Here is a 12,696-nt window from a genome sequence, read left to right on the forward strand (position 1 = left end):
GACCTGCAAATCACTCCTCAGCTGCTCACTCATCTGATATCGAGCTTGCTAGAACTGATAGAGCAAGCGCTGATGCATGATGAGAACCTGATGCAACCATTCCCCTGCATCATCAAAAAGTCATATTTATTTTACTTTCTCGACCTACAATGGAGTGCGCGGGAGGTAACAGGGTAAGGGGGTGGGAAAGAGTGCCCCGTCCAAAATCTATATGAAAACAGGACCTAGACAATAGATGGAGGGAGGGATGCGGCTAGGAGTTCCAGCCAGGGATGCTACTTCTATAATGAGCTCAACTGCAGCACCGCCTTTCTCTCGACCTGGCTGTCCTGATTGAGGATGGTGTTGTGTAAGATCTCGATCGCCCGGCGCCCGGCCGCCAGGTTGGTGGCATTGACAATGGCGAGGCGGAAACCTCCCGGTGGATTTGAGTGCTGTACAGGGTCAAGGTCCTCATAGAACGTGACCTGGACACTCACGATTCCAGGTTCGGCCTTGGCCTTCGCTATACTCGCAGCAGGCGGATGTCGGTATGAGCGGCCATGGGGTGCCCAGAGGACCACGCTATAATGTTCTTGACGCTCACTATCGTCAAAGTCCCAACATTTCTCGGAATAAAGCCGAACCATGGCGTCGACCCATCCTTCACCGTATAGGTCAGGCCATTGATCGGCGAATCGGAGATGGGCCTCGATAATCTTCCCGCCGATGGTCTCGAAATTGACCATGCCCGTATATCCGGCGAGATACTTGCGCGTCCAGGCTCCGCACCAATCCTCGATCTCCGGCATGGCCTCGACGTGGATGTGCCAATAATCGAACATGCCATCGCCCATCGACACGCCCGTTGTGTGACGACACCACACCATCTCGCCATCCAGGATAGCCGCGTCCGTGCTGACATGCTTCCCCGTCAAAAATGTCGACCAGAAATGACCTGGCTGGAGAGAGGCAATATAGGTAGCCTTGTCCGGAATCATGAAGCTTCCGGCACCCATACTGCGTAGGTTCATCATCGGCTTGCTGAAGATAGGGTAGGATTTTGGGTACACGCCGTGTGGTGCGGCTTCCAGACCCTGAGTCAAGGCGACCGTCAGTTTGTCGTAGATCCAGCGGTGGTCTGGAAATAAAGACCAGGCATGCCAGTCTTCTGTGGGAATGGTCACGTTATCTGGACACTTTGCATGCTCAAAGTATTGGGCGCACCAGGGATCATTGTATAAAATCGGCATCGGGTCTTTCTGGACTTAAGGACGAGAGGGAATGGAGGTAAAATGTGACAAATGGTTTGGTGAAGAGAAGAAGAAAAAGGAAGAGAAGAGAAGAAAAGAGGAAAGTCGGGAAAGAGACGTTGGAGCGTAAAAAGAAGAAGGAGCAGATGTTTGTCCCGTGGTCCTTTCGATGGATGGGAGGACACATTGGTTTCTGCACCACGGACCACTCCAATGTCGATAGAAAAGTAGCCTAAGTTCTCTGCCTTTTTTTTTGCGGGCTCTACTCAGATTTGCTCACGAAGCATAGCATAGTTTAACATATCTCTCCCATGAGAGGTCCAAGATGGCGGGTCAGTGAATGCTTTGCTAAACAAAAAATTTCGCGGGGGGGCGTACCGCACTTTTCTGTATAGACTTACGTGTGCATGTATCTGCCGAAAAGAGTCGGGTTGTGTAAGAATGGACTCTGTCGACCATGCCCATGCATTAGGCCATCACTGTTTGCGTTAGTTTCTTATCTCGCGCGATATTACACCATCCGACCGACCGAAACATCCCATTGATTTGTTCACTTGGTTCAATTTGGAAGAGATCCTAGGTACAAGCGTGCACTACATACGTAGATTATCTATGTAGACTACATTCTGGTCGAGAGACCTAAGATGTTTAGAAGAACGCTTTACTGTAATGCCCACTAAACTGTGAAAACACAAAATAGTAGAAAGAGATGAGAAGGGGAGATCTGGTGGCTTATATCATTATATGCGGACAAGCAGCAGCAGGAGTTCTTTTAGAACCGTGGGCTCTGGTTCTGGTTCAAAGGCGTTCCCTGCATACTCATTCGTGTTGCGTTTCCGCCATTGCTGCCGATCTGACTCCCTGCGGAAGATACGGCCGTCCACGAATCCCTGGGCATATGCTGCAACTGCTGGTACTGCTGTGGCTGTAGCTGTTGCTGGTATGCGAACTGAGGTGCTGGCGAGTACGACCGCGTAGGTGTACCTGGGATTGATGACGACGACGCGCCAACAAGTCCAGCATTGCCCATCACAGGCGTTCCCATCAATCCGAGTCCCAGCGCTGGGGACTGTGGGCGACTGTTACCGAAACCCCCTGCCATGAAGGGACCTGACGGCATGGTCATCGAAGGAAAACCACTCATCGCCATATCGCCCCCTCCTGTACTTCCATAGATGGACCCTGTTGTCGATCCATGGCCATATGCGGCGCCATATGGGTACCTCGAGCCCTTGGACTCCAACGACCCAGTGGTCTGAATCTCCCACAACTCCTGTTCGTAATCGGACCATTTCTTTTGGGGGATCGACTTTGGATCGAACCGCTTGCCCTCCAGCTGATCTGCAGACACGGCCTTGGCCCGACCTTTCTCTCCGACCACCAGACGCGTGTTTCCCCACGAGAAATCATCGAAATGCCAAAACGAGTACAATGGCAGATAGAACGAAAAGACCGGGATCGCGAGAATATAGACAATCATCCACCCAATGTGCTCCCACTTCCGTCGCAAGATAAAGATCACCGCCTGAAGTCCATATACTGCTCCTATCATGATCAGCGCCAGCTTGGGCACCGCCGCCGAATTGGACACAATCGAGTAGATCAGGTATCCAATATAGACCACCGTCACCGGCATGATCAGTGTAGCAAACAGATCAATCATTACAATGAACCGCATCGAGAAGCAGCAGAACCCGCACAGCTGCGGCAAAAACACCAGCTCCATCAGGTTGTGAACGGTCGAGTTGATCCAGCGACGACGTTGCGATAGCAAGACCTTCCATTGGTCGGGTACATTGGTCCTGCATTGTGCGTCGGGCGTGAAAGTCATCTTGTAGTTGGGAAAGTGTTTTAGCATGAGTGTGGTCAGGTATCGGTCCTCGCCCAGGTGCAGCAGATTCTTCTTGTGGAGTGTGTCGACCCTGTTCTCGGAATACTCCTCAATAATGTTGTTCGAGATCAGCAACGGTGTGGACTTTGTAGGTGTTCGGATACGGTACATGCAGAAGCATCCTGGTAAGCACGTTACGGATCCAAAGAGAGACTCGAATGCCTTGGCCAAATGATGCGAGATAAAGTACTCATACACCTGCATCATCGTCACCCACGAATCCTTTTCATTCGCAATCTGGGTCTCGCCGCAGAGTCCCATGACCTTGGTGTCGTGCAGGAACACTGAAACCATCCTGTTCAAAGAATCCGGCAAGACTTCCGTGTCTGAATCCACCATGAGCGTGTACTCGTAAAACGAAGGGTTCACACCAATCACATTCTTGATCTGATGGTATATTTCCAGCTCCATAGGCGTCATGGGCGAATTGAAGTGCACCTTATTCAGGAACCGCATTAAGATCATTTGCGAGTCTCGCTTGCCTCGATTGCCGGGTCGCTGACGCTCCGTGGGCGTGCCCACCTTGACCACAACAATATATGGTACCACATGTCCATTGTGCTCGTACAGTCCTGAATAGACCTTGCCCATATTGTGCTGCTTGTTACCCTCGCCCAAACTCAAGAAGCTGAGGGGCTCAGGGTCGACATTGGGATCGACGCCCAGGATATCGAGAACAATTCGAGGTGTCGGGCGATCGTTTCCAGAGCCAACAATCATTCCATCCGCAATCACAAACAACAGCTTGCGCTTATCGTCATATCGCAGAGCCGCCAGAGAGTCCAAGGTCTTTCGGAGCGATTCTTCGCCCTCAGTGTAACAGGGAACTTGGAGGATAATAAACTTGTCGTGCTCCTCGGGCTCGCGCTTGGATCCCAATTGTAAAGCCGCCAAAAACTTGAAGCCGATTGTACAGACGATCAGGATCGAGGGCAACAGCAGCATGTAGTTGGCAAACTGGCACCGGACACTGGTTCGCTCATCCACGCGGCCGACGAAAAACAAATTGCGAAGACAAATCAGCATAGCAGTCTTCATCGAGCTGTCGAGAGGCAAGGCACTGTACTTTGCCGTCACATCCTCGCCTGCGCTCGTTGCAAACAGATCCACAATAGACGGCTCCATAAACGCCGCATTCACTCCAGCTGGCGCCTGCTGTCCAGCCTTGGTCATTATTACACCCTGTCGCCCGGCCTGGATATAGCTGGTCATGTCGTAGACGTTGCCGTCCAATATTGCCCATCGCTTCTTGATGTTGTCCGCCGCAGCCTGTTCCCGAATATATTGTGGTGTGAAGGCCAAGAAGCCGACTCGCCATTGACGCATAAATACCATATTTTCATAGTACCAGTCCGGTCTTGAGTCGTTCCTGAACGAGCGGAAATCGTGATAGTTACTATTGGGATCAACGGCGTCGAGGACTGGTAGCTGAATAGAGGGATCAATGGATGCGGATCCATAGCCACCAAGACCATCGCAGAGCGAGCTGGGCTGGACTGGGAAAACGGGAGTGGCATCGATTCCGGCGTACTGCAGCAGCTGTGTATGGGTGACGATGTTGGGATTGTGTTGGACCATGAAGTTGTTCATGTCAAATATTTCTCCTCGGATCATCGTCAAGGGGCTAGTCGACTTGGCATCATGCCCCGACAGCTCTCCGGGAGAGTAGACATACTGATGGGGGCAGATCAGCTCCCCAAGGACCGCGATATAAAAGATCATGATGAGCGACAGGAAAAAGATGAGGATGCAAAGTGCGACCTTCTCGCGCCAGGCCATCCTGATATCCGGCCGTATCATCCTGCCACACTTTGACAAAAAGACGCTCGGGATCCACCATGTCAGCACATAGGTCAAGAACACCCAGTTGCGACGGGCTGTCGTCATCGGGGCATTTTCCTCATCCTCATCCTCCAGTCCTTCCTTCCTGCCAGATCCATCCTTTCCATCACCCAGGGTCCCTTCGCGGTCTGGGTCGGGTGACGATCCATCAATGTGCATCATCATGCCTCGCTTCTCAGTATCACCAAACATTCTGGCGTTGGGTCTGTAAATCTCTGATCCGCCATAAACAGATTCATTTTCGAACCGGTTAAAATCTCCGCCGGGACCGCCAGCATTGATGCCTCGCATATATGGATCATACTCGGATTGGCTGTCGTCTCCAGAATAAAACGAGCGGTTCTCGAGTCCTTCATTTGCCATAAAGGATGCGTGGGCAGGGTGCAGTCCGCCGTAGTATCCACCCTGAGGTGGTTGCATGAAATAGCCCTGTTGTTGCTGTTGTTGTTGTTGTTGTTGTTGTTGTTGAAGAATCTCCTGATGTTGTTGCAAGTGTTGCTGCTGCAGTAGGAGCGGCGCGACCATGGCTGTGTTGGAGTTGATGGACTGGTCATCTTCAGACACGTTAAGGGCTTCGCCACGGAAGCTGTTGGGGGTCTCGAGTCCGTTGTCACCACCAAACGCTTGTTGGAAGCCCATGTCATTCATGACCACCGAAACTGGGTGCTCCAGTCCACCAGGCCTACTGGCAAGAGCAGAGCCACCCTTTGCATTGTTGTTGCTGTCGTGTCCCTTCTTGTCCGACTCGAGACTCTTGAGTTGGAATTCGAGCTCTCTCCAGGCCTTCTCGGATAAGTAAACTCGATATTTGCCCACACTCGCATCCTGAACAGTCCACTTTTCGTCTGCATAAACCATTTCCATCCGACTCTTGGTCGAAGCACCAGCAGGACAGTCTTCCAGCAGGTTCAGATAGAGGGCGGTGTAGCGATCCAGAAATTCTTGATGGGTGCAGCTGATCGTATACTCAAGCGCCAGACGCTGAGCAACTTGGGCCAGACAAAGGGACCGGACTTGAGATTTGAGTACAAGGGAATCTACATGGTTGGGCATTCCTGTCTCATTGGACTTGAGACAGATCAGGAACCAGGGCGTAGTCTCCTCGAGCGAATCACAGAGCTCCTGTGTGGCAGACTGAATCTGAGCCGCCATTGAGACAACCTTGCCGGCTGTGGGGCTACCACTGTCGCTGTCGGGCTTTTCCCGGTTGGCGGATGAAACTTCCTCAAGCTTTTTGGGCCGACGCATTGATGGAGCGCGCTTTGGTTTGATCGATTGCTGCGTGTTAAGTTGCGCAAGAAGGGATGTGTTGGATTAGTCTGGAATACAAATAAACACATAACATACCAAATGAGTAAATTGTATATGCCATCTCTTCTTACCTGTGCAGCGACAATGGTTTTGTTATTTCGGGGATGGGACTCGGTCGTCAAAGCCTTGTCTGTGAACAGTCCTTGAAGGAATGGATTCATGCTTGGCGAGACGCCAGGCCCACCCCGGAAGAGGGTCACAAAGTCTGAGCTCAGATTGTCGACATTCTGCTCCAGCCAGCCCTCTACGGTATAGGTCACGGGCGCGAGGAAGTGCTGGATCGTAAAGGAGGGCTTAGAGTTCATGCTCCGGGTTACTATGAGCGAATCATGCCTCGAGTATTGCTTCGAGAAGGACTCCAGCATCGTGGCATCAGTCTTACGTGAGATGTGTCGTGACTGGTTGGACATTATGCCGATCAGACCATCCTCTGGCTGCTGGCCCAGCAGCTGCAGACATGCAGCGTTATCAAAGAATTGGATTCGGGGGATTGAAGTGATACCCTCGAGTTCGAAATCCGAATGGCTGGTTTCGAAGACTTGATTCAGAAAGAATTGGTGCAGTCGCTCGTTCGCATAGTTGACACAAAATTGGTCTAATCCGTTAACTGTGTATTGCTGGAATCCGAACATGTCGACGACGCCGATAAAGTTGGCTGGGGCCTCATGACAGAGTTTGACGTTGAAGAACTCGACAACCCAAGAGAAAAGTAGGGAATAGAGTGCCTGGGCCAATTCATCCCTCTGCTGCTCTGCGCCTTGGGCATCCAAAAAGACGGAACATAACTCCTTTTTTATCAGCTTGGTCTTGTACGTCAGTGTGTTTTGCAGTGCGTTAGGGTCTACTCCGAGGATGTCTGCCACAAAGATGAGGGTGTCGACGTTCCGGACTACGCAGGCGTCGTTTGTGTGGGTTGCATCCTCCATGAAGGTCAGGTTGCCAAGATGTAGGACTGCGGCAAGGAGCTGGAATATCTGTGCGACCTGCTTCTTCTGAAATCCCAGAACCTTGAGCGCGGTTTTGACGTTGCCGAACTCGACTGCGTCGTCCATGCCAGGAAATGTCCTGTTCCTGTTAAGGGAGGCTGGCGATAGATACTGGAACTGGCCATCTGTCAATCTGAGATGTGTCTTTTCCTCGATAGTGGCGCCCGCAAGCAATTGATAAAAAATGTGAAAGTTGCGTTCGTCTGGGGTCGATGCCGAGCGAGTGATCCGTTTCTTCTCCAGAAAGTAGTCGAGCATCTTGGCGCCGAGCAAGCGACCGCGTTCATTAAACTGTAGCTCTGTAAATCGTCCGACACGCGAGGCGTTGATATTTAGGCTGGTCTTGGCATGGCCAAAGGCCTCGATGATGGCACCGGCGGCTATGATCTGGTTCTGAATCTTGGTCTCCTTCTTGGGCTGGCTGCTCAGCGCGATCAGCTGGCGGACGATCTGGCGTGCGCCCTCAGTCTTTCCGCTTCCGCTTTGACCACTATTTTTTGAAAAAATGAAACCAGAAAAACAAGATTTAGATTCGTACCCTTAGTGAGCAGACGGAACAATGAGAGCATCTGGGAACATGAAACAAAAACGGCAGCAACAGCTAGCGACAGCAGCAGCCACTCATTGATCAAGAACACCGTCGAAGAGGAAGGGTTCTAGCTACCGTTTCTCTTTTTATCCATTGTTCGATATTGCGTGCTTTTGCCTATGACCAACAGATTTATGTTGGCTAGGCAACCGGCCAGTAATACCGAAAGAAAAAAAATCGGTACCCGATTTGTGTGCGTTGTTCCTGGATGCATTTCATCGTAGTAGGGGACAGATTGGTAAAGAAAGAAGGAAAAGAGTGCGTGGTGTGCATATTGGCTTACCTAGTGATGATCGATTGGTCCTGTCCTGTTCTCCTCATGTGCAGGTACGCACTTGTTGCGAGCTGAATGGCATGTGGCGCTGGTATACTGCCATTGGCTCCTGCGGTATGCTGTGCGGCATTTGGAGGCACAAGCCTTGCGCCGTCTTTGTATATCAGGACCTGTTCCTGGAGTGTGGCCTCAGGCAGGTCAACTTTACCTGGGGTGCACGGGTTGAGCTGGATGAGGACTGAGGATGCGATCTGAGTGTAGATATGGCCCTGTTGAAACCGGTTGGTGAGAATGGTCGTCAGATTGTCCTCGGTCAAGTTAGGCACCTGAGACAGGTCCTGTTGTTGTGGTTGAGGCATCGGATGCGGCTGTTCTTCCGTAGAGTACTGCTATTGACGTTGTTCCCGCTGATGCTATCGTCCTTTGTTCTTGGTGCTGGTGCTGTGATGAATAATACGCAGGTAGGTGCGGATCGGTCGTGCCTTGATAGTACGGATGATAGCGAGGGACCAATTAATCTAAGAAAGGCGGCAAGAGCATAAAGGAGGAGGAGCAACGACGATGTTAGTCCAAGATAGAGGAGGAGAGATAGAGCCGGCCCTTCCATTTTGTTTGTGACAAAAACCACGAGACATTGCAGTTATATTGTCTGTATCCTCGACCTCCTTTTCCCTCCCAACCCCACGAACAACACCAAGAAGGACTCACGAATAGATGCAGCGATGAGATATGAGATGCGATGAGATGGGATGAGATGCGATGAGATGCGATGAGATGCGATGAGATCAGATGAAATGAGATGAAGAGATTCGAATGTGATCATGCGATGAAGCAGAGGCAAGAAAAAAAAAAAAAAAAAAAAAAAAAGGGCTACAAGAGACAGGACAAGCGAGAAGACAACAAGGGCGTGAACAAGTGCAGGAAAAGGAAAGCGGACGGAGTGTGAGGCAGAGTGGACATGGCTATAAATAAATGCAGTATATGTAGAAAGAAGGGGTGGTAATTGAAATACATTAATAACGATGTGCAACAAGGGACCTGCGAGATAAAAAGGGGAAATATCCACATGCAGCCCGTGTGGCAACTAACCCGTCTGCAAAGAACAAGCAACGCACTTCAAACAACAAAGCTCCCTTCGTACTAAGACACTCGGCATTGGACAATGGACATTGTTAGATGGGCTACAGTAACGGACTCGAAAAGTATGCCCCTGATATCCATAGTAGTGAGACTCCGAATGACCGATTCCCATGCCATATCATACCACGCCATCCATACATTCATTACAGGGGGAGGAAGAAACGGATGGCGCCGAACTACGAGCGACGCCCAGTTTCCTTTTTTTTTAGGATCTGCAAACAAAAATAGATACTGAACCTGGTACTGTTGTACTCCCGAACAGGCACACGAGGCATCCTAAAAACTATATTTACACCCACATATACTGTATCAGCCTAATAGTCTTATAGCCATGAGCCAATGCTGTCGTCTCCAACACCCTAAGCATAGGGGTCACTATAAATCTTGCCATTAGAAGCTTCGGATCAAACTAAACTCTCCCTTTTTATATGCCTCTATATATGTATGTGTGAGCGTAAGGACGTAAGAGCGTCTTGGTGTAGAAAACAACGCGTCTTGACTATAATAGGGCAGGAGGAAAAAAAAAAAGAAATCATTACTTACCAGCCTTCTGATCTATGACTTTATGACTGTACCCGATGCTACTGTTGCTGCGTTACAGTAGTAGTGGTAATGGTAATGGTAGTGGCAGTGGTGATACAAAATGAGGGCGGCTTGATGTCCTGGGAAGAAGTAATTATATTGCAGATCGGTGTATGGTATGGCTGGTATGTCTGAATAATTGGTAATGCTTATCCTATCTGTCTAGCTATCGACAGAGCAGAATTAGCAATTACAAGGCAGAATGGGAAGGGTAGAAGTAAAGAAAGGAGAGAAAAGAGTAATGAAAAGATATGAAGCCCTGGGTACATGAAGAGGTTGTGATACTACCAAAGAGGGAGAGAGAAAAAAAAGATGGATCCCCGGCAGATGAGATGAAGACTACGCATGTGGGAGCCGAGGCGTGGTAGTGGTAGATGACGGATCTTAAAAGAAAAGAAAGGGACGCGAAGAAGAAGGAGAAGGAGAGATGAAGGGGGGCTGCCTTTCCATTTGTCTTCAGATGCCAATCGATGCCGACGAGACAAAGAGGCTGCTCCTGCCTCTATTGCTGGTGCCAGTAAAATGGGTGCCATCGATCGGAGCCATGGCCACGGGGAAACCAATCCATGCCCCTGTACCACATGGAACCCAGTCTGCCATCGAACCTACAGCACACTGCATGTCTTATTTTCCTTGTATGTTCTCCCAGTTCTCAGTGTATGTTCGCCTTTACCACTACTTCCCACTTGGAGTTCGACTTCCATGCACACACCTTTAGCAAGGGAGAAAAGAAAGGGGCCACTGAGCACAAACAAACAGGGAGCGCGAGGAAGAAAGTGGGAGAGTAAGATGGTGCGCCGTTGCTCTCGTTGAATACAGGTATCCAGTTCATTCACGAGCAGATCAAGGAGATACAAACTGATGGTTCAAGGGATAGGAAGGGACAGGATGCCTACTAGTAGCCATCCTACCAAAAATTAAGGGCTGCCAACAATCTCTTCAGAGGCACCCTCACCTCTTGCTGTGCCCTTGAACTCAGTGTCATCTCACAGCATCCCTGTTCTCAAATGTGGCTATAGAAAAGCGCAAACCATATCCCTTCCATTGGCCTCTTGTTAGTTTATTTACATTCGAGATTAAAAGTTTAGTCGTCTTTGTATGCGAGGGGAAATATACCGTCAATATCGGGCTGAAAAAAAAAAAGAGTAGAGCAAACGGTGGGTTGGTTGGATAGGAGTAGAGATCGTTGGCTCTTGCTTTACTGCTCAATCCTACTCTTCTCGCCTGGCGTCGCCGGTTGAGGGGGAACGGGTATAACAGCTCCTCCCCCTCCTCCTCCTCCTTGCGATGGAGCTGCTCCATGAGAAAGCACTGGAGATCCTGCTGCTGCTGCTGCTGTAGTTGCTGTCGATCCTCCAGGGGCTCCCTGCACTGCATTTGCTGCATCCAATGCCTCGATTTCTTCTTTTCCGATCGGCTTCTTTTGCTGCCTCTCCTTTTCCTTTTGCTCGTACACACGAGGATCCTCCATGGTCTCGCCCTCGTTCGTTGGCGCTTCATTCAGGGCCTCCAAAGCCTTCAGCTTCAAAATAATCTCACGGATATGGTCAATACTGTTCCACACACGTTCCTGCTGGATCTTGTGGGCCTTCCTCTCTGCCAACTTCTTGCGACGAGCGGGTGTACGCACAATCGCTGCCGTCAGTTCGAACGACCAGACCTTAAACAGCTGTACCTTGACAACGTCCAAGATGATAAAGTACGCAAACGAAATCAGGAGTACTACAATCGCCTGCGAGAACGGGACCTTGGGCGTCAGGCCACCAAACACGACCATCAACAGCGCAATAATCTGTGTGCCAATAATCACTGCAGCAAACAGAGGCGAGGGTAGGTTCTCCCAGAAGTAACCAGTCAGACGGGTCGAAAAGATCACGAAGTGAGGTGCGGACGAGATGTGCAGGTACATCACCGATTCGAGCTTTCGATCATCATAGTTGGCGCTCTCAGGTAGGGGTTCGTAATGGAAATGCTTCCAGAACGTAAAGAAGTGCGCAAAAGAAAGGGCCGTCAGGCATATGCCGAGGACGACAGACATGGTAATGAGCTGGCCGATACGCCACTTGTCCGGATGGGGCGAGAGCTGAGCGTTGTCGACTGCGATTACCAGGGTTGCCAGATCGTTCAAGATACAGATCAAGATCAATAGACGCGCAGGCAGGGACCAGTCGTACGCCATAACAACAATGAAGAAGAACATCAAAAAGTGGACCGTCGAGGTGATTCGGTAAAGAGCATACGAACGCATGCGCTGGAAGATTGCTCGCGATGTCATCAGTCCGTCTACAATGGTCGAAAGACCGGGCGCGAGCAAGACAATATCTGCCGCAGAACGGGCTGCGTCTGTGCATCCATGTACAGCAATTCCAACGTTGGCCTTCTTGAGGGCGGGCGCATCGTTGACACCATCACCGGTCATACCGACAATGATACCGCGCTTCTGAAGCAGCTCGACGACACGATATTTGTGCTCCGGAATGACTTGGGCGAAACCGTCCGCTCGGATACAGTGCTCTGTGACCTCGTCCTCCGATTTGTTCTCGTCCACTAGGTGGTTGGCATCCAGGATAACACGGCTTAAGCCCAAACGGTGCGCAACTTCCTTGGCGATAATGAGCTGGTCGCCGGTCACCATCTTTACATCGACACCCATATGACGGCAGCGAGCAATCGTCTCGGCAGAGTCGGGTCGAGGAGGGTCAATCAAAGCAATCATACCAATCAACTCGAACTCATCCATGGAGCCCTCACGTGTGCGAGCAACACCCAAAGCACGGAGGCCACGCTTCGCAAGCGAATTGACAGCGCGGACCGCATCGTCGTCTCCGCCCACAAGCTTGATGATGACC

At 50.6% G+C, this 12,696-nt stretch overlaps 2 protein-coding genes across 2 annotated transcripts; both read right to left on the bottom strand.

Annotated features, from left to right (window-relative positions):
- Positions 1 to 281: 281 nt before the first annotated feature.
- On the bottom strand, positions 282 to 1,232 carry BC939DRAFT_505540 (uncharacterized protein; the record flags this gene model as incomplete). Its single annotated transcript, XM_051560671.1, has 1 exon — positions 282 to 1,232. One exon carries the CDS (start codon positions 1,230 to 1,232, stop codon positions 282 to 284), a length of 951 nt encoding a protein of 316 aa, XP_051409564.1.
- Positions 1,233 to 2,004: 772 nt separating this feature from the next.
- On the bottom strand, positions 2,005 to 8,484 carry BC939DRAFT_505541 (chitin synthase-domain-containing protein; the record flags this gene model as incomplete). The annotated part of the gene is made up of 3 exons (XM_051560672.1): positions 2,005 to 6,243; positions 6,348 to 7,752; positions 8,135 to 8,484. 3 exons carry the CDS (start codon positions 8,482 to 8,484, stop codon positions 2,005 to 2,007), a joined length of 5,994 nt encoding a protein of 1,997 aa, XP_051409565.1.
- Between the last annotated feature and the right edge of the window lie 4,212 nt (positions 8,485 to 12,696).

This window comes from Gamsiella multidivaricata (assembly GCF_025024155.1).
Source record: "Gamsiella multidivaricata strain RSA 2152 chromosome Unknown BC939scaffold_58, whole genome shotgun sequence".
Taxonomy (NCBI): domain Eukaryota; kingdom Fungi; phylum Mortierellomycota; class Mortierellomycetes; order Mortierellales; family Mortierellaceae; genus Gamsiella; species Gamsiella multidivaricata.